Source organism: Salmo salar, chromosome ssa05 (assembly GCF_905237065.1).
Source record: "Salmo salar chromosome ssa05, Ssal_v3.1, whole genome shotgun sequence".
Lineage (NCBI taxonomy): Eukaryota > Metazoa > Chordata > Actinopteri > Salmoniformes > Salmonidae > Salmo > Salmo salar.
The window spans coordinates 56,646,429-56,673,467 of NC_059446.1; the positions used below are offsets into that span (position 1 = coordinate 56,646,429).

The 27,039-nt window shown below is 42.6% G+C and overlaps 1 protein-coding gene across 2 annotated transcripts; it reads left to right on the plus strand.

Moving 5' to 3' along the window:
* Positions 1-379: 379 nt before the first annotated feature.
* LOC106605233 (sodium channel subunit beta-1) lies at positions 380-25,777 on the plus strand. Of its 2 annotated transcripts, XM_014200656.2 has the most exons (6): positions 380-2,135; positions 15,427-15,593; positions 18,150-18,387; positions 23,155-23,296; positions 23,485-23,556; positions 23,840-25,777. In XM_014200656.2, the coding sequence occupies exons 1-5, from the start codon at positions 2,084-2,086 to the stop codon at positions 23,549-23,551; spliced, it is 666 nt and encodes a 221-aa protein (XP_014056131.1). In that variant the 5' UTR covers positions 380-2,083; the 3' UTR covers positions 23,552-23,556; positions 23,840-25,777. The 2 variants fall into 2 exon arrangements, with proteins under 2 accessions (XP_014056131.1, XP_045574355.1); XM_045718399.1 differs by lacking the exon at positions 23,485-23,556.
* The last annotated feature ends 1,262 nt before the right edge of the window (positions 25,778-27,039 follow it).

The window sequence follows — 27,039 nt, forward strand, 5'->3', positions numbered from 1 at the left end:
CAGAGTTTGTTTTTATATTTCAACCTGCGTGTCCTGATCGCATCTGGTGTTGGTGAACAAAATCAATTTGCGCGCCATGGCGGACGCACGCGCGGTTTGGTCAGCATGTAACGCTACAGCGCCGTTTCATAGGCGTATAGGCTCTGATTTGACCATTTTACACTTACTATAGGCCTATATAGTATGTTCGAGAAGCACACGTGGATTTTGCATTGGATGAAAACAGCACATTAAATCATTGTTGCCATCACAACAACATCCACATACATCTCCAATCTTCCCATCTCCATCCCACTGCTGCAATACATTACTCCTCCCATTCACCTCAATCCCCAACCTCTTTTAGCGCTCCCGGTCCCAAAGAGTGATATAGCCTAAATAGGCTGCAGCCTTCGGAAGACCATGTAATTTCGCAGGCTCATCCGTTTTGTCCTCGGCGCTCTGGTCACCTATTCAATAGTAAATTATGTTGAAAAATAGCCTGTTCGTACGCCTACTGTGGATATTATTTGAAAGTGCCTAGAATGGGATTTTTTACGTTTTATTGGTCAAATTCTGTGCCACGTTTTACTCGCCGCAACAGATCTCTCAAACGCACGGAATTGCCTGGGAGGCAACAGTCGACCGAAAACCTTGGAGTAGACGCGATGGAGAATATAATCTAAAGAGGAACACATGGGAAAAGAAAATAAGGAATAGGAGGGTACCGTACATAACGACAGATATTGTTCATAAACGCAGCATATCTTTTTAAAATGTGAAGTGGCCAGAATCAGAGAAAGTCACGAATTTTATTCGGGTTTTAAATTAGGCATTTTGATTAATTAATGTTGTGCTTTGTATAGTCATATCCAATAATATATCGGAATGTAGTTTAGTAGGGTATGTATACGACCACTGCTATAATAACACATGGTAAAAAGTTAGATAGGCCTATTGTAAAGTCATTTCTACATGCCTTCTTGGCCAATCACCCTTAATTGTTGTGTATGGAATGACCTGTTATCCTGACCTGTAGGGATTAGTGTCACCATGCACGAGTGAATTGGTATGAACAAGAACAAAAATGTAATGACTAAGTACGTCTACTGTAAGTCCTCTGGATAAGTGCATTTGCTAAATGACAAAAATGTCATGTAAAACATCAATTATCATAAGTGTTGTGGAATGATGTTTATTTTTGCAAATATAACACTTTCTTATGTTGAATAGTGCATTGCATCTCTCAAACTCATTGCACAATTATCTGTCTTCCATGAAATGCACAAATTCTATCAGACACACTAATGTTGTCTTCTACTTTCTGAGCCTAAACTCAACATGTCTTCCTGAAAAATCTCATCACAAAGAATCATATCAGCTGCTAGTCTATTTACCACGTTGCTTTTTTCTGTGTGCACTCAGTCTCATTGCCAACCAACGCGTCCAGATTATAAATAGTTGAACAAAAGCTTTGAACGAGCAACCCGGGATACTGAAACCTAAGACGCAGGGCATTATTTCTTCATCGTTGGTAACTGAATACGGTTGTGTGGAGACTGTGGATTCTGTAGACTATCAGCTGGACAGGCACCAGTCTGATTTAGAACGGAGGCCGGTGAGGTAAGGAGGAGGCTGCTTATTCCTGACGCTGAAGGGGCACTGACAAGGACGCAGCCTAGAGCTGACATCCACCTCACCTGGCCACTCGCCCCACTCTCCCCCCCCACCAGAGGGACACCCCGTAGGCCGAGCACCAGCTGAAGAGGAGGACTAAAAATGTACTCTGTCTGTGCGCTGCGCCTCGCCAGAAGAGGTCCTGCCTCAGATCTCCTCCCCCAGACTGGTTGAGACGCTCCAGTTGTGTTTTGATACTTTTCGCTTGAGTTTTTTTTTTTACTCATCCTCACTGGAGTGAGAGAGTGAAGACATTTTGAAGACCCAGAGGTTTTTGCTGTGGGAGCAACTTTACTTGGAGTAGCTGCTAATAGACAGAGACCTACGGTCTTTCTTTGTCTTTCCCTGTCTGTGGTGTTTGTGGTGTGTGTGTGAGAGTGCTTGCCGGTTGGCATCGGTGAGAGCCGTCTCCCTTCCCTCTGCCAGGATGTCTGCAGTTCAGCTGCTGCTGGTCCCGCTGGCGCTGTGGGCTCTGCAAGGTGAGTGGGCAGTGGGTGGTTGTCACAGCCACAGTCCAGTCTTCACTCTTTGTCTTTGTTAATAGGGGCCAAAAAGCATAGGGGCCCAGTACTGTGTGCATGGTCAGCTTTTGAGAGGAGAAGGGTGTGTGAATCTTTTGTTGGTTTAGCCTTAGTTACAGGGACTCTGACTGCTGTTGTTATACTGATTGTTAAATAATAGAGATACAGTATATTGAATGTCCTGTGCACTGTTTAACCAAGCTTTCCTTCCCATTAAATGCAAAGAACAAGACCTGTGTGTGTGTGTGTGCGTGCGTGCGTGCGTGCGTGCGAGTGTTTCCCTCATTTTGCCGGATTGCTCACTAAAAACCTAAACCAGCTGCTGTTGTTTTCAGAGCGAATAACGAGATGAGATGAGGCCATGCGTTGGAGTTGAAATTGAGGGCTCAGTAGCGGCAGCATGGAACAGTGTAGATTATTACCTGTACTCATTGTTGCTTAATCGGTCACACAAGCCCACTGTGTCTACCCACCTAGCATCATGGAAAACAGAATGGACTGTGCTGTGAGGTGTGCTTCACTATGGTTTACATTTACATTTGACATTTTAGTCATTTAGCAGACGCTCTTATCCAGAGCGACTTACAGTAGCGAATACATACATTTCATGCCTTTTTTTTTTTTTGTACTGGCCCCCCGTGGGAATCGAACAGCAAATATATTACAGTATGCACAAATGCACATAATGTACTCTGAATCCATATTACATGTACAGTGCTGTGAAAAAGTATTTGCCCCCTTTCAGATTTTCTCTCCTTTTGCATATTTTCGATACTGAATGCTATCAGATCTTCAACCAAAACCTAATTAGATAAAGGATAAAGGGAACCTGAGTGAACAAATAACACAACAATGACATACTTATTTCATTTATTTCATGAACAAAGTTATGCATCACTCAATGCCCCTGTTTGAAAAAGTAATTGTCCCCGTACACTCAATAATAACTGGTTGTGCCACCTTTAGATGCAATAACATCAATCCAACGCTTCCTATAGTTGAAGCTGAAGCACAGCTGGGTCATGTACGAGATAGGTCCCATTATGTCTGGCAAAAATCAAACACTGCAGTCCACAGTAAGAACCTCATACCAACGGTGAAGCATGGTGGTGGTAGTTTGATGGTTAGCAGGTGTTAATGTGAGTGTAGTGAAATGCTTGTGCTTCTAGTTCCAACAGTGCAGTAATATCTAACAAGTAATCTAACAATTCCCGACAACTACCTAATACACACAAATCTAACAATTCCCCAACAACTACCAAATACACACAAATCTAAAGGGGTGAAGGAGAATATGTACATATAAATATATGGATGAGTGATGGCCGAGCGGCATAGGCAAGATGCAGTAGATGGTATAAAATACAGTATATACATGTGATATGAGTAATGTAAGATATGTAAACATTATTAAAGTGGCATTGTTTAAAGTGACTAGTGATCCATTTATTAAAGTGTCCAGTGATTGGCTCTCAATACAGTATATACATGTGATAGGAGTAATGTAAGATATGTAGACATTATTAAAGTGGCATTATTTAGAGTGGCATTGTTTAAAGTGACTAGTGAACCATTTATTAAAGTGTCCAGTGATCGGGTCTCAATGTGGGCAGCAGCCTCTGAGTTAGTGATTGCTGTTTAGCAGTCTGATGGCCTTGAGATAGAAGCTGTTTCTCAATCTCTTAATAGAAGGAGCCATGAATTCTGCTCTGTATCAGACAATTCTACAGGAGAATGTCGGGCCATCCACCTGTGAGCTGAAGCTGAAACGCAGCTGAGTCATGCAGCAAGACAATGATCCACAACACACAATCAAGTCTACATGAAAATGGTTAAAAAGCAACACATTTTAAGTTTTGGGATGGCCTAGTCAAAGTCTAGACCTAATCCCAATTGAGATGTTGTGGCAGGACTTGAAACGAGCATTTCATGCATGAAAACCCACAAATGTCGCTGAGTTACAGCAGTTCTCCATGCAAGAGCGTGTCAACATTCCTCCACGGCCATGTGAGAGACTGATCAACAACTACAGGAAGCATTTGGTTACAGTCATTGCAGCTAAGGGTTGTCACGGCCAGTTATCAAGTGTAAGGGGGCAATTACTTGTTCACAAAGGGGAATTGGGTGTTGCATAAGTTTGTTCATTAAATAAATAGAATAATTATAGATTTTTTGTTGTTATTTGTGAAGTCAGGTTCCCTTTATCTAATATTAAGTTTTGGTTGAAGATCTGATAACATTCAGTATTAGAAATATGAAAAAATAGAGAAAATCAGAAAGGGGACAAATACATTTTCACAGCACTGTAGTAGCCTTTACAACCTCATTAGACAATGCAGGAGGCAAGGTATAGAAAAATGCTCTTGGGGAATAAGGTCCTGGTTTACAATGCTAATGCGCCAGTTGGTAATTTGGAAAATGTCCCCTATGGTGCTATTCATACACCTGTACCTGTGTGGAACTGTGTAACAGAGTCATCCATCTCTCCCCAATAAAATATGTTATAAATAGGCCAAACTGACCCCCTATGTCAGGTTTCCCCAACTGGTTCATTGTTGGACAAAAACGACCATAAAATCCCAGGAAATCAGCTCCAAGTGATGTTAATTTTGGAAATCTATTCCCAAGTGTTCCCATGCATAATAGAGACACATGATTGTATAAAATGTAAGTAAGGTTTGAAATGATTATGTTTTAGTCAAATATTATACACTGTATATACAAAAGTATGTGGACACCCCTTCACATTTGTGTATTCTTTGTGTATTTGGCTATTTCAGCTACACCCGTTGCTGACAGGTGTATAAAATCGAGTACACAGCCATGCAATCTCCATAGACAAACATTGGCAGTAGAATGACCTTACTGATGAGCTCTGTGACTTTCAATGTGGCACCGTCATAGGATGCCACCTTTCCAAAAAGTCAGTTCATCAAATTTGTGCCCTGCTAGAGCTGCCCCGGTCAACTGTAAGTGCTGTTATTGTGAAGTGGAAACGTCTAGGAGCAACAATGGCTCAGCTGCGAAGTGGTAGGCCACACGAGCTCACAGAACAGGCCTGCCGAGTGCTGAAGTGTTTAAAAAAAGTAAAAAAATATTTCACCTTTATTTAACTAGGTAAGCCAGTTGAAAACAAGTTCTCATTTACAACTGCGACCTGGCCAAGATAAAGCAAAGCATTGTGACAAAAACAACAACACAGAGTTAAACATAAACAAATGTACAGTCAATAACACAGTAGAAAACAATCTATGTACAGTGTGTGGAATTGTAGAAGAGTAGGGAGGTAAGGCAATAAATAGGCCATACAGGCATAATAATTACAATTTATCATTAACACTGGAGTGATAGATGTGCAACTGATGATGTGCAAGTAGAGATACTGGGGTGCAAAAGAGCAAGAGGATAAATAACAATATGGGGATGAGGTAGTTGGGTGTGCTATTTACAGATTGGCTGTGTACAGGTGCAGTGATCGGTAAGCTGCTCTGACAGCTGATGCTTAAAGTTAGAGAAGGAGATATAAGACTCCAGCTTCAGTGATTTTTGCAATTCATTCCAGTCATTGGCAGCAGAGAACTGGAAGGAAAGGCGGCCAAATGAAGTGTTGGCTTTGGGGATGACCAGTGAAATATACCTGCTGGAGCACGTGCTACGGGTGGGTGTGTGTTGACCAGTGAGCTGAGATAAGGTGGGGCTTTACCTAGCAAAGACTTATAGATGACCTGGAGCCAGTAGGTTTTGGGCGGGCGGTTGCGGGAAACAATCGGTTGAAGAGCATGCAAGAGCGGGTCATTTTAGAGAGGGTCCAGATTGTCTAGCCCAGCTGATTTGTAGGGATCCAGATTTTGCAGCTCTCTGGATTTGGGTGAAGGAGTGGCTACAGGGGGTGCTGAGCTGTTGGCTGGGGTAGGGGTAGCCAAGTGGAAAGCATGGCTAGCCGTAGAAAAATGCTTATTGAAATTATCGATTATCGTAGATTTATTGGTGGTGACAGTGTTTCCTAGCCTCAGTACAGTGGGCATCTGGGAGGAGGGGCTCTTATTCGCCATGGACTTTACAGTGTCCCAAAACCTTTTGGAATTAGTGCTACAGGATGCAAATTTTTCTGTTTGAAAAAGCTAGCCTTAGCTTTCCTAACTGACTGAGTATATTGGTTCATGACTTCCCTGAAAAGTTGCATATCACGGGGGCTATTCGATGCTATTGCAGAACGCAACAGGATGTTTTTGTGCTGGTCAAGGGCTGTCAAGTCTGGGGTGAACCAAGGGCTATATCTGTTCTTAGTTCTACATTTTTTGAATGGGGCGTGCTTATTTAAGATGGTGAGGAAAGCACTTTTAAAGAGCAACCAGGTATCCTCTGCTGACAGGATGAGGTCAATATCCTTCCAGGATACCCGGGCCAGGTCGATTAGAAAGGACTGCTCACTGAAGTGTTTTAGGGAGCGTTTGACAGTGATGAGGGGTGGTCATTTGACCGCGGACCCATCACACACGCAAGCAATGAGGCAGTGATCGCTGAGATCCTGGTTGAAGACAGCAGAGGTGTATTTAGAAGTTGGTCAGGATGATATCTAAGAGGGTGCCCATGGTTACAGATTTAGGGTTGTACCTGGTAGGTTCCTTAATAATTTGTGTGAGATTGAGGGCATCTAGTTTAGATTGTAGGATGGCTGGGGTGTTAAGCATATCCCAGTTTAGGTCACCTAACAGTACGAACTCTGAAGATAGATGGGGGGGAAATCAATTCACATATAGTGTCCAGGTCACAGCTGGGGGCTAAAGGGGGTCTATAACAAGTGGCAACGGTGAGAGACTTGTTTCTGGAAAGGTGGATTTTTAAAAGTAGAAGCTCAAATTGTTTGGGCACAGACCTGGATAGTATGACAGAACTCTACAGGCTATCTCTGGAGTAGATTGCAACTCCGCACCCTTTGGCAGTTCTATCTTGTCGGAAGATGTTATAATTAGGGATGGAAATTTCAGGATTTTTGGTGGCCTTCGTAAGCCATGATTCAGACATGGCTAGGACATCCGGGTTGGTGGAGTATGCTAAAGCAGTGAATAAAACAAACTTAGGGATGAGGCTTCTAATGTTAACATGCATGAAACCAAGGCTTTTGCGGTTACAGAAGTCAACAAATGAGAGCGCCTGGGGAATGGGAATTGTGCTGGGGGCTGCAGGGCCTGGGTTAACCTCTACATCACCATAGGAATAGAGGAGGAGTAAGTTAAGGGTACGGCTAAAGGCTATACGAACTGGTCGTCTAGTGCATTCGGAACAGAGAGTAAAAGGAGCAGATTTCTGGGCGCAGAAGAATAGATTAAAGGCATAATGTACAGACAAGGGTATGGTAGGATGTGAGTATGGTAGGATGTGAGTACAGTGGAGATAAACCTAGGCATTGAGTGACGATGAGAGAGGTTTTGTCTCTAGAGGCACCAGTTAAGCCAGGTGAGGTCACCGCATGTGTGGGGGGGTGGAACAAAAGGGCTATCTAAGGACTATTAGGCAGGGCTAGGGGTTCTACAGTGAAATAAGACAATAATCACTAACCGAAACAGCAATAGACAAGGCATATTGACATTAGGGAGAGGCATGTGTAGCCGAGTGATCATGGGGTCCAATGAGTAGCACTAGATGAGTCAGGGAGCCAATTCCGTAGTCGCTGCTACGCTAGGCGAGCTGGATGCATGGCGATTCAGACAGCTAGCTGGCCGGGACTAGCAGATGGGCATCCGGCGACGTCGCAATGGAAGAGCCTGTTGAAACCACCTTGGACGGATACATCAGCAGACCAGTCATGATGGATCGGCGGGGCTCCGTGTCGGCAGTAAAGGGTCCAGGCCAATTGGCAAAAGAGGTATTGTAGCCCAAGAATTGGCTGGTGGACCTCTTTGGCTAGCCGGAAGATGGGCCTAGCTCCAGGCTAGCTCCAGGCTAACTGGTGCTTGCTTCGGGACAAAGACGTTAGCCAGGAGTAGCCACTCAGATAGCAGCTAGCTAGCTGTGATGATCTGGTGTAAAGGTTCAGAGCTTGCGGTAGGAATCCGGAGATGTGGCAGAGAAAAAGCAGTCCAATATGCTTTGAGTTGATATCACACTGTGCAGACTGCCAGGAATTGACCGGGTTGAGGCTGGCTGATGTCCGAGTTAACGGTGAGGACCGCTAGCAGTGGCTAACTGACTACTAGCTAGTAGATAGTTAGCTGGCTAGCTTCTGAAGGAGGTTCCGGTTCTAAAGTTTAAAAATAGCAGATCCGTACCACATTGGGTGAGGCGGATTGCAGGAGGGTATATTCAGTCCGTAGATGGAAAGTGAGATTAAAATATATAAGAAAAATATACGAAGAAAACAATATATACACGGGACAAGACAAAAACACACGTTCGACTGCTACGCCATCCTGGATTATATTGTGAAGAGTGTAAAATTAGTCTGTCCTCGGTTGCAACTACAGACTTCCAAACTGCCTCTGGAAGCAACGTCAGCACAAGAACTGTTCGTCAGGAGCTTCATGAAATGGGTTTCCATGGCCGAGCAGCTGCACACAAGCCTAAAATCAATATGCGCAATGCCAAGCGTTGGCTGGAGTGGTATAAAGTTCGACGCCATTGGACTCTGGAGCAGCGGAAACGCGTTTTCTGGACTAATGAGTCACGCTTTACCATCTGTCAGTCCGACGGATGAATCTGGGTTTGGCGGATGCCAGGAGAACGCTACCTGCCCCAATGCACACTGCCAACTGTAAAGTTTGGTGGAGGAGGAATAACGATCTGGGGCTGTTTTTATGGTTCGGGCTAGGCCCCTTAGTTCCAGTGAAGGGAAATCTTAACGCTACAGCATACAATAACATTATAGACAATTCTGTGCTTCCAACTTTGTGGCAACAGTTTGGGGAGTGCCCTTTCCTGTTTCAGCATGACAATTCCCCCATGCACAAAGAGAGGTCCATACAGAAAGGCTTTGTCGAGATTGGTGTGGAAGAATTTGATTGGCCTGCACAGAGCCCTGACCCCAACTCCATCGCACACATTTGGGATGAATTGGAATGCTGACTGTGAGCCAGGTCTAATCGGCCCAACATCAGCGCCCAATCTCATTAATGCTCTTGTGGCTGAATGGAAACAAGTCCCCGCAGCAATGTTCCAACATCTAGAGGAAAGCCTTCCCAGAAGAGTGGAGTCTGTTATAGCAGCAAAGGGGCGGACAAACTCCATAATAATGCAGATGATTTTGGAATGTGATGTTCGACAAGCAGGTGTCCACATACTTTTGTTCATGTAGTGTATCTGTTTGGGCTTCTTGCAGTCAATTTGCAGTCTACAAATTATTTGTAATAATGTTCCGGCCCCCCGACCATTTGCTGAAGAAAAAATCGTCACCAATCTAGTTCATGATCCCAGCCCTATGTGAAAAACCTGCATGTTTCTATTTGAATGGATGAACACACATTGTCTGGCTATCCAAACTCCTTTCTCCGGCCAAATGCTACTCCAGGCCCACGGACGTTAGTTTCTTTTCCGCAATCAGTCTGGAACTGAGTACCTCCCAGACGATTTCTAGAACGCTAACAAATTCTTACCATTCTGATTGGTCCCAGAAAACCGATGGGTTGGGCGAGAGCCAGAACACATGTGGGTAAAGCAGCATTTGGAAAATTCGTCATTGGCTTTGTTACTCTGATTGGTTAGAGACGATCCAATCACTGATTACTTTGTTTTGTACAACACCCTTCATTTTGACATCACCACAAACGACTTCAGTGATAGCAGTCAGACTGAAGTATGTAGTGAACATAGAGCAGGGGAAAGAAATCACAGTCGTCAGGCAAGTACGCACACGTGGCCCTTACTATTACAGAGTGGTGGTGAAAGCACAAATCAGAGAGAATGTTTGCTGATGCATGGTCAGATCTATGAGTGTACAGTATATTCTGTATGTATGTATATATGTATGTATGTATAAGTATGTTCTGTGTGGTTTTGCTTATGCTTCCGTGTGGCATGCTTTGTTTATGCTGAGGCTCTGAATACAATAAAGGAAGCGTTTCCTTAAATGGGAGATTTATGGAGAGCTTATCTCCCCCAGCCATCCTCTGTTCCCCTCTAACCCTGCCCCTGTAAACGAAACAACCGCTACCGCCACTCGTTGTCCCAAATGTAGGACACACAGTATGCACACCATGTCCCCATCTAAACCTGCCCCCGTTAGCAGTACCGCGGCCCTCACGCTACCATCTGTAGGACACACAGTTTACCCTCGCTGGCAGCACTACATCCAAATCTCTTAAAATGATGTCAGTGCATCAAAAGAATGGAGGGATGGAGAGAATGGAGGAGTTGCTGCACAAAGAGAGCTGCAGTGATGGAGGACAATGAGACCAGGCTGACAAAAAAATAGTTTTTGAGAAAGAGAGAGAGAGAGAGAGAGAGAGAGAGAGATAGAGAGAGAGGTTGGGGTGGAGGTATGAGCGTTATGTAACAGCACTTCTGCAACGGGTAAATAAAGCAGCCAGTCTGTCTGCTGGACAGGCCAAGTGAGGGCAGCCCAAAGAGAGACAGGGTCTGGCGTGCTGTGCACATCTGTACCCATTCAGGGAGAGGAAATGAGAGAGGACAGACAGTGGGTGATGATAAGGACAGACAGACAGAATCCTCAAAGAAGCCTGGTCTTCAAATACAGTAGATGAGAGTGAGACAGGTAGATGAGAGTGAGACAAGCAGATGATTGAGACAAGTAGATGGTGAGACAAGAAGACCAAAATGGGCCTATCTCAGTTTTTCCCCAATATGACTAAACTGCATGCTACCTGCCTCGCTTGTCCTTGCTGTTGACAAGAATGTGAAACATAAAGACATATCAAATCTAAAGAATGGCAGCCTTGAGGAATCCTCGCTGTTAGAGTGACCAGTACAGGCCCATAGCCTGTCAAATAGACGAGCAGGAATTGCTAGAGGACGAGGTCAATGTTAATGGCATACTGGAAGTGTCAAGCCTCTCCAAACTCTCAAGCACTTTGGAGATGAGATCAATTCAATAGTTCATATCTTCAATTAAGATTACCATAATTTCTTCACTTGCCCATTTCAAATAGCCTTCCTGATTGATGGGCTTAAGTTGTGTGTGCTAACATCTTGGGAATGAAGACTGTAAATGGAAATGCAGCAGCCATTGCACTGTTTAGATCATTCAAATCCTTGCAGTTGTGATCTGGTTCAAGCTTCTCCTAGGTGTTCAGAAAAGCCTCAAAATGAAATATATTATTCAAATCTGTAAATTTGATGGACGGTGTAATCTATCCGTTTAATCTAATCCACTAATCTGGACCATGACCAAATGTCCTAATTGCACGCACACACACACACACACACACACACACACACACACACACACACACACACACACACACACACACACACACACACACACACACACACACACACACACACACACACACACACACACACACACACACACACACACACGGAGTGTTTTTGTAAGCTCTTTGCACGTTCTTAAGTATGTTTTACTTGACTGTAGCTACTATAATGGCAGAAAGTTTGTACCTGTTATGTACTCAGTGATAAAACAGTACTCTAAAAAACATTAAAGAAGTTTTCCATTAAATGTAAGAAAAGTATGCATAGCCTTTATTTTGGGATTGAACTAAAATATTTGTTTCGATCTAATTACAACAATCGACGAGACAACACAGACACATGCCCAGGGTCATCTGCAGTGGTAGCCATACATTTGATAGATAAACTGACTGTTGGTCGTTGATCCTCTACTCTCGCTTGGCGCTCCGTTCCTAGTCAGTCTAGACAGGCAGGCACCACTGATGCGGGGTCCTCCGTAAGAGGGGACATGGCAGTGTCTCTCCCTCCCTATTTCCCTCTCTCTCTGGGTCAAAGCAGTTCAGCCTCGGGTTGAAGCAGTTCACACACACAAAACCCTCCACACACAAACAGCCAACGTATTGGGCCTGGAGACAGGGTGACCAATGAGGAGGGAGGATAGTGCTCCAAAGTGATTTCCTGATGAGTGTCTCACGACAATGCCTTCTCACTCAGCAGTGACGCACTGATTACATCTGAGATGGTGTGTGTGTGTGTGTGTGTGTGTGTGTGTGTGTGTGTGTGTGTGTGTGTGTGTGTGTGTGTGTGTGTGTGTGTGTGTGAGAGAGAGAGGGACAGAGTGAGAGAGAGATATGAAGTTGAGCAAGGGCAGACAAGGACAAATGATCACTAGTAGGTTTGGTATCCATTAAGCAGGGAGGTGGTGATTGACGGGAGAGCATTTAGTTCATCAATATACTTTAGTCTGTTTCGAAGTGGGACAGATGGTACTACTAGATAGATATTAGACAACAAACACTTTAGGTTGTGTCCCAATCGACAGGATGCTGCCTTTTGAGCATTTAAAGGCAGGACGGTGTTTCTAAAGATGTGTCTTTTAGGGCATGTGACATGCTCTCTTTCCCTGATCTGATAGAAGTCCCCAGACCACACTTCAACGTACAGTACTATGGACACAACTCCTTCCCTGGAGATTCTAATTCAAAGATAGAAAACACCTAGGGGAGTGTCAATAGGCCATTTTCAACACAGATCCAAGAATTCTTGCATCCTCAAATGAGACGCTGGTCTAGATGTGTCAATTCCTCTGAGAAAATGAATGCGACAAACAGTACATTACACATATTTGTTACTATGGAACGTTTCTTTCTTGGTTAGTGTCCAGGGACATGTCATGGATGTTTGCTATTTCCCCAGGTTGAGGGTGTGTGTGTGCATCTCCACTGTGAATGGGTGGTAACCTTGTCATGGAAACTGACGTGATCTGCTTCCCTTCTGTCTCTCTCTCTCCCTCTTTCCTTCGCTCTATAGATTCCTCTTTCATTCTCTATTTCTCTCTCTCCCTCCTTCACTCTACTGTAGATCACGCTCTTTTATACTTTCTCTCGCTCTCCCTCTGCTTCTATCTCCTCTCTGGCTCAGAGAATGAGCATCCATGCTCTTGCAATCCCTTCCATTCCTAACAGTTGTTTTACCAACATCCGTCTGTAGGGACTGACAGATAGACAGCCTTTTCAGGGACTGAACTATAACTCACCATTTTGTATTGTTGCATTCAGACTGAGGGCATTCAGTAAATTGATATCAACGGCTAATCCCCCACACTGCCTCCTCTCCTAATCTAATCTGCAGTTTCTGGAATATTAGTTGCATAAAGCGAATCTCTGCCCAACCGTCAACAGATTACGCAATGGATTTGGATATTGTGTGCTGTGTCTGTCACATTACCGGAAATGAGTTTGCAGAAGGTTGATGATAGGTCGCTGAGTCTGCACTTTGTTTGGATGAGTCTACACACTCTGCATGTTCTGTTCCTCTCCTCTCGCTGTCTCCGCTATGAACAGCCGGCAGCAGCATCCACTCCTCCCCACTGTGCCTCTCTCCTCTCCTCTCTTCACTCCTCTTCAAACAACGGCCTGCCACTGTTTGTGTACTCTATAATTACAATGCACTGTGTCAGTTTTCACCACTCTCCCTCTCTCTCTCTCCTTCCCCTGCTGTCTTGCAGCAATGGTGCATCAGCATTATCTCCTGTCTTGTGACCTCCCCCAACCCCCTTCCAACTCTCTCATTATGCTGGATGATATGGTGGTAGTGTGAAATGTGACAGTGTTGTGTCCTCAGGTCTGTGTTCCTTCCGGGTCTTTTCCTTTCTGAGCAGTCAGAACCAGCCATCTCTGTCCCCTTTCTACACGTCTGTCTGCATGGGCTGTCTCCCGATCCATCCCCCCCCCCATGTGGAAGTAGCTGATGTGATGAAACTGTTGTGATGTTAACTTTCTCTCCTCCTCCCCCTCTCTCTGCAGTGAATCAGCAAGCATTACGCCTGTTCCCTCCTCTGCCTCTCCTGGAAATAGCTGTGTTAACTCTCTCTCTCTCTCTCTTTCCTCCCTTCCTTCCTTCCTTCCTTCCCTTCCTCGTTTCTTCCCTCCCTCCCTCCCTCCGTTTCTTCCTCTTTCTCTGCAGTATTCTCTCTCTCTCTCTCTCTCTCTCTCTGTCTTCATCTGTATCAGTATTGCAATATTTCTATCAGAGAGTTCTCACATTGGTGCATATCAGGTAGTATATTATGAATGATGACTATGAAATTCAACCAAACTATGTATTGGTTTATTTTCAAGTCCCTTTCCATCTGACCACCTGTGCAATGTGTATCCTGTCCCCTTCATCTCATTACGGTTGAACAAAAAAGCATCGCCAGAGGTCAAAGCTGAAAATAGCACGAGATCATTGGTTGAGAGCGATGCAGGTGCAGATGCCTTTGTGGAAACTGCAGGGTGCAGTATGAGAAAGAAACACTTGCAGTTACAGGTGTGTTGCTCTCGGCCGATGTACAGTATGTAATATGATGGCATATATAGACTTATGCGTCTATATATGCAAATAGCTTACTTATATATACCTCGCAGACAGGCTGCAAGGAGACTAGCATCGCTCACTGCAATCTGTTTATTTCCCCTCAATTTCTACATCCAGGTCACCCTTAGCCATTGTAGCTTTTTTAGCTAATTCGTCAAGAGACCATATGAATCTGAAAAAAACAACACAATTGACCAAAACGACAACAAAATGTATATATCGAAATTATGAGTGGAAATAAAAAAAATAAAAAAGAATTTATGCTCTGATATTGAAAAAAATACAAGCATGCTATGAGCGATAGGAGCAAGCACGCAAAACAAAACCTCTGAATTATATCCTTTCCATATCATTGTCATATTATCTGCCAATTCAAATGACAAGCATTAGGAGACATTAGCATTCGTTTGCCTGCAACGTATTGAGACAATATCACTAGAGCGTTGGCTTTGTGTCAGCCTGTTCTCAAGCCATGGATCAATGAACAAGGGTCAACAACCATTATGGCTCTCAGGCCTACTTCAGATTTACTCGTACACTGCACCCCATTTTTTGTGAACGTGGTTATATTGACCAACCGCTTATAGTGATCAAATTATCGTGTTGCACGGATGTGACCGCTGTAAAAGAAGAGTGCACTCCCACTGGGCACCGACGTCAATTCAACGTCTATTCCACGTTGGGTCAACATCATTTCATTGAAATGACGTGGAAACAACGTTGATTCACCCAGTGTGCCCAGTGGGCTGTAAAGACAAATATCCATGGCTAACTTGTATGTTTGTTGTACTTTATCTCTCCTCAGCGTCTCTATGCCATGGAGCGTGTGTGGAGGTGGACTCTGACACTGACGCAGTGGTCAACGAAGGCTTTAAACTGGGCTGTATCTCCTGTAAGATGAGGGGCGAGGTGCCCGCCGAGGCCACTGTTGAATGGTCCTTCATGCCCAAAGGGGAGAGCGAGTTCACAAAAGTGAGTAGACACGGATCTAAGGGCCCATAGGGACAGTAGCGGGATGTATCCCAATTATCTCTCCTCCTCCCAAAATGTGCACCTGTTCACTTTCCTTCACTGATTTGAAAGGAAGTGACTGGTAGAAGAAATATGGTACTCCCACTAGCTCATGACTGCACAAATCCAGTGATTTTAGATGTGTGGGAAGTAGTGAATGAGTGCACACTTCAGGAGAAAATAAATATTGTTGAGACACCTTAGATTCTCCACATTTTGCCTCTAGTGGTTGACCTAACTAACTATAGCTAGACTACTCATGATGTATTGGTTGACCTAGCTAACTATAGCTAGGCTACTCATGATGTACTGGTTGACCTAGCTAACTATAGCTAGGCTACTCATTATGTATTGGTTGACCTAGCTAACTATAGCTAGGCTACTCATTATGTATTGGTTGACCTAGCTAACTATAGCTAGGCTACTCATGATGTATTGCTTGTTTGTTTTTTGCCTTTGAAGCGCTTTGATTTTTATGAAAACCGCTACAGAAATGTAATAGATTATTTGTATTATTCAACTTTGCACTTTGCACTTGCACTGACATGGATTTTAAAGGATTGGATTGGTGTTAAAATTGGCTAGAGGGAGTTTCCACCACTGTTAAATCTATGACAGGGAGTGTGCAAGTGCACAATAAGTGATCCCTCCCATTAGAGTTTAAAAAGTGTCCCCATTCATTCTGTGGGGATCGACCCCATGAGGGGTCATTGAGGTAGCCAAGCAGGTTGACTTGTCTGTTGTATCAGCAACAAAGGCAGGTCTTTTAGTTTTAATTTGGATTGTGAAGCGAGGTGTCATAAGCAATTCATGAATGGGAGAGCCCCACTGAACACAATGACTACTAAGTCATCACACCAATGGGTGCTGTACAATGGAGACACATCAAGATAGATCATTTTAACTCATTCAGTAAAAAGACAAAACACATCAATCAAAACAAGCATGTATACATTTAGTAGGCAAGTTCTATGTCAGCAGAACAAGTGGTCTTTTCTCCAGTGAAATAGGGCGCTATCATTTATCATGAAAGAGCATCACAGCCATGTAAATCATGCAATGCTGTCAATAAGAGATTGTTTTAGTTATGCACACTGGTCTAAAACGGATTCACCCCTTAACATCCAAACTTTTGTTTCACAGTTTCCAAATATTGTAGTGTCAAACCAGGCAACTGGCTGCGGCCACTCCCAGCAGGAGCCCTTGTTGAGGCTGTATTAGTCAGGGCCTGCCTACACCACTTCCTGATGGGATCTCTCTCCTCATGTATGCGTTTAGGTGCTGGAGCGATTTAATGGCTAATGGCCGCCCTGTATTGATGTTGGAATACACTCCTTCCTTGTAGGGAAACGTGTATGTTTACATCTGACACTGAGGAAAACTAAAACCATCTCTTATTGATAGCAATAATTGTTATAGACATGCATGCTGTTATAGACATGCATGCTGTATCAGGAGAAACACTGCAAATGATACTTAAATTGATGTAAAAATACTTGGAAGTTTTTTTTTACTCCATTCATTTTCCCTGACACCCAAATGTACTCGTTACATGTTGAATGCTTAGCAGGACAGGACAATGGTCTAATTCACACACACTTATCAAGAGAACATCCCTGGTCATCCCTAATGCCTCTGATCTTCAGACTCACGAAACACATGCTTCGTTTGTAAATTATGTCTGAGGGTTGGAGCATGCCCCTGGCTATCCGTACATTTTAGTAAAACAAGAAAATGGTGGAGTATGGATTGCTTAATATAAGGAATTTTTTATTATTTATATTTATACTTAAGTATATTTGAGCAATTACATTGAGTTTTGATACTGAAGTATATTTAAAAGCAAATACTTATAGACTTTTACTCAAGTAGGATTTTACTGGGTGACTTTCACTTGAGTTATTTTCTCTTAATGTATCTTTACTTTTACTCAAGTATGACAATTGGGTACTTTTTCCACCACTGCTTATATTGTAATAGCCAAACTGCTTTAGAAATCACTTCATCTTTTTTTGAAATCACTCCACAATCAAATCATAACAGAACCAAAGTGCCTGATTGAGCACTTAGTCCAGAGATATGAGCCCTTGTTGATGCAGAACATTGGTGCTTTGACAAAATAAAAAATTCTAATATCCTAATATGATCTGCCCAGGATGAGTGTGTTGGCTCACCAAACCCTGTCTCATATAGCCTAGAATAAAAACGAAGTAATCTTGTCCAAGCCAAAATAGCAGGATCCTATCTCCTGTTTCTGGAGCGTGAGGCAGCTCAATGTACAAGTACACCCCTGGACAGGATGCTAGTCTATCGCAAGGCCTTTCCCCCAATACATCTCTTTAATGCTTTAACAGTCTTTGGTATGACATAACCAAGGTTCAAACGGCCTACCTTCCAATCTCAGGGCATGCGCTCTAACCACAAGGCCAATCCTAACTGATTTGCTCCATTTAACAGCATATGAGTTTGGATTGCAAGCTCGTATGTCTCACTTTCCCCCATTGTGTTTCCCAATAGATCTACAGCTACGAGGATCTAATGAGCGACATCCCGGATGAGCGCTTCTACGAGCGTCTGGACTGGAACGGCAGCAAGAAGACCAAGGACCTGCAGGACGGCTCCATTTACATCCTGAACGTGACGTGGAACGACACGGGCACCTACCGCTGCATCTTCAACCGCACCCTCACCTTCACCTCCTACGAGTTCCACACCAACGCCACCAAGATCGTCAACCTCAACGTGGTGCCAAGACGTAAGGCTTTTGGCTTAGGGTTCACAGGGTTAGGCTTAGGTCTAGACACAAATGAACACATGCAAACGAACACACACACAAACAGTATAGTAGACACACACCCTCATCTTGGGATAGGGGAGAGGGAGAGAGGAGGGGAGAAGAGAGGGGAGGGTGGAAGAGAGGGAAATAGTACACTAAGATCACCCTCGTGAAAGTAGTGCCATGACATAGGCTTACTTACACCCTGCATAGGGAGGGGGAAGAGATGGAGGGGAGAGAGGGTGCTGGGGGGGGGGGGTAGAGGGAGGGAAGGACGGTTAGAAGAGAGGACGAGAGTGGACCGACACTCGAGGTCCATGCCTGAATTGACTAAAATTCCAATATTGTCAGAGCGGATGATGGGTTATGCATGGGTTATATGATTTTGATTTAGGGTCAGGGTTAGGTAGCCCATGGTAGATTGGACCATGTTTCAAAATGGAAGCATTGATATCAAAATCAAGGACATATGACAGAGGGACGAACAGGAAACAGTCATACATCTCATTATCTATACAGCTGTTGATGGATGGTTAGTAGTAGTAGTAGCCCTGTCACAGAAGCGGTCACAGCTGTCATTAACGCTCATATCTCCCAATCCAAAGGCTCAGCCACAGCCACGCCAATGATTGTCCAACACATCACTGTCAATGACAGCTGGCCATTAAGCAGATACTGTATCAAGAAAGACATACAGTAGACATGTACATACAGAGACAGATACAGTGCCTTCAGAATGTTTTCACACCCTTTGAATTTTTCCCCAAAAAATTTGTCACTGGCCTACACACAATACCCCGTAATGTGAAAATGGAATCATTTAAAAAAAAATGTCTACAAATTAATTCAAATTTAAAGCTGAAATGTATTGAGTCAATAAGTATTCAACCCCTTTTTTATGGCGAGCCTAAATAAGTTGCTTGCTTAGCAAGTCACATAATACGTTTCATGGACTCACTCTGTGTGCAAAAATAGTGTTTAACATGATTTTTGAATAACTACCACATCTCTGTATGCCACACATACAGATAATTGTAAGGTCCCTCAGTCAAGCAGTGAATTTCACACACAGATTCAACCACAAAGACTAGGGTGGTTTTCCAATGCCTTGCAAAGAAGGGCACCTATTAAAGAAAGAAAGCAGACATTGAATATCCCTTTGAGCATGGTGAAGTTATTAATTACACCTTGGATGGTGTATCAATACACCCAGTCACTACACAGATACAGGTGTCCTTATAACACAGTTTCCAGAGAGGAAGGAAACCGTGGTGACTTTAAAACAGTTAGTTGAGGGCTGTGATAGGAGAAAACTGAGAATGGATTAACAACATTGTAGTTACTCCACAATACTAACCTAAATGTCAGAGTGAAAAGAAGGAAGCCTGTACAGAATAAAAAATATTCCAAAACATGCATCCTGTTTGCAACAAGGCACTAAAGTAAAACTGGGGAAAAAATGTGGCAAAGGAATGAACTCTATGTCCTGAATACAAAGTGTTATGTTTGGGGCAAATCCAACACAACACATCACTGAGTACCACTCTTCATATTTTCAAGCATGGCTGCATCATGTTATGGGTATGATTATTCTCGGTAAGGACTATGAAGTTTTTTTTAGGATAAACAGAAACGTAATAGAGCTAAGCACAGGCAAAATCCTGGAGGAAACCCTGGTTCAATCTGCTTTCCAACAGAATTCCCTTTTCAGCAATAACCTAAAACACAAGACCAAATATAGTTGCTTACCAAGACGTCATTGAATATTCCTGTGTGGCTTAGTTTCATTTTTCACTTAAATCGGCTTTAAAATCTATGGCAAGACTTGAAAATGTCTGTCTATCAATGATCAACAACCAACTTGACAGAGCTTGAAGAATTTGAAAAATAATGGGAAATTGTACAATCCAGGTGTGGAAAACTTTTTAGAGACTTACCCAGAAAGCCTTATAGCTGTAATCGCTGCCAAAGGTGATTCAGGGGTGTGAATACTACTGTAAATGAGATATTTCTGTATTTCATTTTCAATAAATTTGCTAACATTTCTAAAAACAAGATTTCACTTTGTCATTATGGTGTATTGTGTCGACGGGCAATATATATTTTTTTATCCCATTTTGAATTCAGGCTGTAACAAAACAGAATGTGGAATAAGTCAAGGGGTATGAAAACTTGCTGAAGCACTGTACATACATACATACATACATACATACATACATACATACATACATACATACATACATACATACATACATACATACACTACCGTTCAAAAGTTTGGGGTCACTTAGAAATTCTTGTTTTCCATGAAAACAGACATGAAATGATTTTCAAAATTAATAGGACATATAGTCAAGAGTTGACAAGGTTATAAATGATGTTTTTTAAATGAAATAATAATTGTGTCCTTAAAACTTTTCTTTCGTCAAAGAATCCTCCATTTGCAGCAATTACAGCCTTGCAGACCTTTGGCATTCTAGTTGTCCATTTGGTGAGGTAATCTGAAGAGATTTTTGGGCTGGATGGGCACTTCTTATGTACCATACGGTCATTCTGCTCGCACAACAGCTCAATAGGGTTGAGATCCAATGACAGTGCTGGCCACTCCAATATAGACAGAATACCAGCTGACTGCTTCTTCCCTAAATAGTTCTTGCATAGTTGGACCTGTGCTTTGGGTCATTGTCCTGTTGAAGGAGAAAATTAGCTCCAATTAATCGCCATCCACAGGGTACGGCATGGTGTTGCAAAATGGAGTGATAGCCTTCCTTCTTCAAGATCCCTTTTACCCTGTACAAATCTCCCACTTTACCACCACCAAAGCACCCCCAGACCATCACATTGCCTCCACCATGCTTGACAGATGGCATCAAGCACTCCTCCAGCATCTTTTCATTTTTTCTGCATCTCACAAATGTTCTTCTTTGTGATCCGAAAATCTCAAACATAGATTCGTCTGTCCATAACACTTTTTTTTCCAATCTTCCTCTGTCCAGTGTCTGTGTTCTTTTGCCCATCTTAATATTTTATTTTTATTGGCCAGTCTGGGATATGGCTTTTTTTTGCAACTCTGCCTAGAAGGCCAGCATCCCAGAGTCGCCTCTTCACTCTTGAAGTTGAGACTGGTGTTTTGGGGGTACTATTTAATGAAGCTGCCAGTTGAGGACTTCTGAGGCATCTGTTTCTCAAACTAGACATTCTAATGTACTTGTCCTCTTGCTCAGTTGTGCACCATGGCCTCCCATTCCTCGTTCTATTCTGGTTAGAGACAGTTTGCCCTGTTCTGTGAAGGGAGTAGTACAAGAGATCTTCAGTTTCTTGTCAATTTGTCGCATGGAATAGCCTTCATTTCTCAGAACAAGAATAGACTGACGAGTTCCAGAAGAAAGTTCTTTGTTTCTGGCCATTTTGAGCCTGTAATCGAAACCACAAATGCTGATGCTCCAGATACTCAACTAGTCTAAAGAAGGCCAGTTCTATTGCTTCTTTAAATCAGCACAACAGTTTTCAGCTGTGCTAACATAATTGCAAAAGGTTTTTCTAATCATCAATTAGCCTTTTAAAATGATAAACTTGGATTAGCTAACACAACGTGCCATTGGAACACAGGAGTGATGGTTGCTGATAATGGGCCTCTGTACGCCTATGTAGATATTCCATTAAAAAACTGCCGTTTCCAGCTACAAAAATCGCTGAAGCTGGAGACTTATATTTCCCTCACTAACTTTAAACATCAGCTATCTGAGCAGCTAACCGATCGCTGCAGCTGTACATAGCCCATCTGTAAATAGCCCATCCAATCTATCTACCTCATCCCCATATTGTTTTTATTTACTTTTCGGCTTTTTTGCAGACCAGTATTTCTACTTGCACATCACCATCTGCTCATCTATCACTCCAGTGTTAATTTGCTAAATTGTAATTACTTCACTACTATGGCCTATTTATTGCCTTACCTCCTCACGCCATTTGCACACACTGTATATAGACTTTCTTTTTTTATATTTGTTATTGACTGTACGCTTGTTTATTCCATGTGTAACTCTGTGTTGTTGTTTGTGTCAAACTGCTTGCTTTATCTTGGCCAGGTCGCAGTTGTTCTCAACTAGCTTACCTGGTTAAATAAAGGTGAAATAAAATGTAAACATTTTTACAACATTAGCAATGTCTGCACTGTATTTCTGATCAATTTGATGTTATTTTAATGGACCAAAAAATTAGCTTTTCTTTCAAAAACAAGGACATTTCTACGTGACCCCAAACTTTTGAACGGTAGTGTACATGCATACATACATACATACATACATACATACATAGAGACCTACAGTACTGCTTTAATGGACCTGCATTTGGATGAAGGATTTTTCTCCTCAAGAGAGGAGAGGTCAAAGACTTCCAAGAGCTAAATTGCTTTCATAATCCTAAGTAATATTTTAAAGGCTTCCACAAAGGTTGATACAGTGTCTCTAGAATGTTGGGTTTAGCAGCAAGCTTAGTCAGCTCACCCACTACTTGAGGTCATTCCACCAGTTCTAGTTGAGATTAATGTTGACCTTGAAAAACTGGGCCATTTCCAGTGAAACACTGAACCTTTGTGGATGTCTGGGGATAATTGTATCATCTTGTTTTCTAGGAGGCATCAGACATTCAGAAACCTGTATATTTTCATTGAAATAGCTTCTAATTAATTAATAATTAATTAAGCCCAAGGCGGTCTCTTTCTTAACCCCTCCTCTCATTCTCTAGTGACCAGGGGGATAGCGTCCATCTTGTCTGAGGTGATGATGTATGTGACCATCATTGGGCTGCAGGTATGGCTGGTGGTAGAGATGATTTACTGCTACAGGAAGATATCAGCACAAGGCGAGGAAGCATTGAGAGAGAGCGCGTGAGTAGACAAACAGGTCCAATTCATCGCAGACACATTCGCACAAGAGCACCCACTTTTTCCTCAATCTTCCTCTGAAAATATTATTTTCTTGCTATGTAATTTTCTAGCTAAAACTGCTACTTTCTAACTGCCCCTCTCTCTTATTCCTCACCTTCTCTCTCTTGGTCTCTATCTCTGTCTCTCAGGGCGGAGTACTTAGCTATAGCTTCGGAGAGTAAAGAGAACTGTGCAATGGTGGCAGTGACAGAATAGCACTGGTAGGTTTCCCCTACTACTAATCCAGAACTGGACTCTTGGCCGTTTGTTGTCTGTTCTTTCCTTTACTCTTGTTCTGTCACTGATGCGAACTCATAATATCAGCACCCAGAACCAAATCACCTACATTTGAATTTTAAAGGGAAAGTTCAGGATTTTATAACTTGATATTAGATGGTTTCTTCCCCTAAAATAAATCCAGGAGACACTTCACCTTCAAGGCAGTCACAAGGGACTAGTGGACTCATGGCATCTCCATGTCCTTACAAGTTGTTTTCATTTCAGGTTAAAGAATGGCTCCAAACGACGAATAGCTCTCGATAGCCCTTCAACACTCCTCCACTTCACCCTTTCTTCCAGACTTCCATTATGACACCAACGCATTACCCCATCCAGGAGGACAAGCAGCCAAGAGGCCTGTCCAGAGAACAGATGGATGAGAAGTGAAACAGCCAATGAAAAAAAGGACTTCACTGTATTTAAAAGCAAATTTACAGCACGAGTGTACTATCTAGCAGTTCTATAATAAAGAGAGTTGTAAATACAGTATGTATGCTTAGTTACGCAATCCAAATCTTCATTGTAACACTCCTACATTATAATAAGTTAGTTCATACATAGCATTGTAGATTAAGTAGAGCTGCATGTTTACTGATACATCATAACTACTGGCGTTAATGTTTCTAAAGGTCATTTTCAGGATTCTAAAGTGTGCTTGTACGAAAGCAATTAGAGGTCAGAACTCAACTGCAATCTTGCCCAATGGTTTTAGTAGCCTGTCTTGATCAGACCTTCCATGGCTATTTATGAGCAGATCCAGACTAGCCTACCGGTATATTCAAAAACATTCCAAGAAAACTTTAAGTTATGCATTCGGGTTAATGAAACGAGTATCCCGAGGAGTAGTAGCCTAACACACGGTTGACTAGCTGGGAGTAATGGATTGTACACATCCAGAGCAGCTATTCCTGGTTTGACAGCATCTGTCCACCTGTTAAAAGGTTAAAGCATAAATGTTCTAGTAATGTTAGACGTTTTTTTGGGGACGTGGATAACTCTCTCAAACTCCAAAAGTACATTTAGCACATTAGGATCAGGGCAAATTCACTATCCAGTATAGGACTCATGTCTGCACATACAGTAGATAGAGAAGGACTGTAGCTAACTATCTATCAACGCTAGGGAACCATTTTCACGTGACCGGTTAGTCTCATTGAGATTTTGCGAGTGAAACGGATGGTTGTGATTTGATGTACATTCATTTGGACATCAGCTTGTGAGGGTTGCTTGTCAGACGATTTAAGGTAATCAACATGGTCAATTCCTCACAAAGCTATAATTATCCATCAATGTATCCTTCTAGAAAGTGTCACATTATAGCAGTGCCAGTTAAAAATGTTTAAACTATCGTTCTACCGTTGTGACTGGAAACCTCAATATGCAACATCCAGTCATATATTTATTACAGTATAATTGCATTCTCTCCATATTTCATTAATGCTTTATTTGCTAGATTTTCCTTACCATATTTACAACAACCAAGGGCTTGTGATATTAGCTACCATTTTACTGCCGTGGGAAACTACCATAATTTGTCCAGTGTGCCTAGAGGAGGAATGTCTGACTGGTCAAAGACCAATCCCCATGGAGCAGAATACAGTGAGCTGCTATTGGAAAAAAACGGACATCCCTGTCATTCTTATTTGGCAGTCAATTCTGTATTATACCTCCAGGGGCAGCATAACACTGCCTAATGTGGACCGCAATCTTGCACACATACTTTCTTGTATAATTTCATTGGGATCTGGGTTTAACTACTAAGGGGTCTGGGTTTGCTACATTTGAAGTACGGAAAAGTGAAAGAATAATAGGATTGTTATTGCATGATAACTGCCACACGTGAACAAATTCATGTTCAAGATAATGAATTATTCAAAATTCCCTTTAAAAACCTTGAAGCTGATTTGGTCAGATTAGAGATTCTATTCACCTTTCACGGAACTTCTACATTCAATAGCGGAATATATGTTGGAAGAAAACAGGCTTAGAATAGGGAATAATCAACTTCTGCTGTAATTTAAAATGTTCACTGAAGAGAGCTGATCCAGTATACACTACTGTTGAAATGTTGCTTGCCGAAACGGTCAGCTTTATACCATAATACAATTGTCATGTGAGAATGGAGTAGGCTTTATGTCTGGTTTATTAAATCAAAACAATTTCTACCTTGTCAGATTTTTATATTTGGGGAAATGTTTGTGGGAACTTTTCGCGTCTCTGACAAGACCCTCTTTAACACGCATACAGACAGACAAAGACAGAGAGACAGACAGAGTGTAATAATATAATCTGAAGAGCATAGGGGCAACTGAAGTGTGGGACAGAAATGGCCTGTTGTTCTGGCATGCAGTCACATGTTTGGCTGTCACTGAGCTGTGGCTAACCTCATGATAGAGTACCTGACTGGAAACTGGTGATGTGACATTTCCAGGGAACTGACAGGCTCACACAGTCAGGAGGATCAGATATCAGATAATGTAGTCTGTTGACTGTGGCGTTGTCCATGACCGACTTCGGCTGTGGTCAAACACAAACTTTCCCTTATGACCTTTTAAAACCACTGGTATTAAATATTTAATTGACAGTTTCCAAATGTACTTTAACATAATGTATAAGGTGCCTGAGTGTGGCCTTACAGTTAAGGGCCCTATACTCTGCACATATACCTTCTCCCACCCAATCTAGCTTTGACTCGACCGATAGTACATTTTTCGTCAACGTAGCTTTCTATGCCTGTGATATGTGGTTGTCCCACCTAGCCATCTTAAGACGAATGCACTAAGTTGCTGTGGATAAGAGAGTCTGCTAAACGACAAACGTAAATTGTACGTATCCTAGCGACTACCAGCCCTACATCGCATCTCCCTTCTCTCCGTCTCTTAATTTCATACCGTCTCTGTTCTTAACACAGGAGAGTTCAAGTTGTCTCCAAGTTCTCCATGAACTAACGTGTCCTCTGAAGCTTAGTGGGTACAGCATGGTGCTTGCAACGCCGGAACAGTAGGTTGGACTCCCGGGACCACTCATAGGTATAACGAATGCACACATGACTAAGTTTCTTTGGGTAAAAGCATCTGCTAAATGCCAGATATTTTTCTGATATATTATCTAAAGAGGGGAAGCGGTACAGGTGGGAGTCACCTAATGACCGCCCTTAAACATATAGGTATAGCAGGGCAGATCATTTCCTGTGACATTAATAGATGGGAACAGTGTCTCCTGCTCCTTGGTAATGATGTAGGCCAGTAGATCAACTGTGTTTGTAGGTCAATCGACAGTATCGATCTACATGGACTTTGTCTGAAGTCGCCGTTATTGGCAGACATCTAAATCAATGAAATGCTTTGCCTCAACAGGTCAAACCAACAGATCAGCTTGAATTTGGACACGCTGGGAAGTCAGAAAGATGACATAATTACACCGAC

Bases quoted from the DNA above. Each gene is read 5' to 3' on its own strand.
- LOC106605233 (XM_045718399.1), top strand. From the start codon at position 2,084: ATGTCTGCAGTTCAGCTGCTGCTGGTCCCGCTGGCGCTGTGGGCTCTG. The intron at 15,594-18,149 runs GTGAGTAGACAC...GTTTCCCAATAG, and splicing joins GGGAGAGCGAGTTCACAAAA to ATCTACAGCTACGAGGATCT. The intron at 23,297-23,839 runs GTGAGTAGACAA...TTTTCATTTCAG, and splicing joins GAAGCATTGAGAGAGAGCGC to GTTAAAGAATGGCTCCAAAC.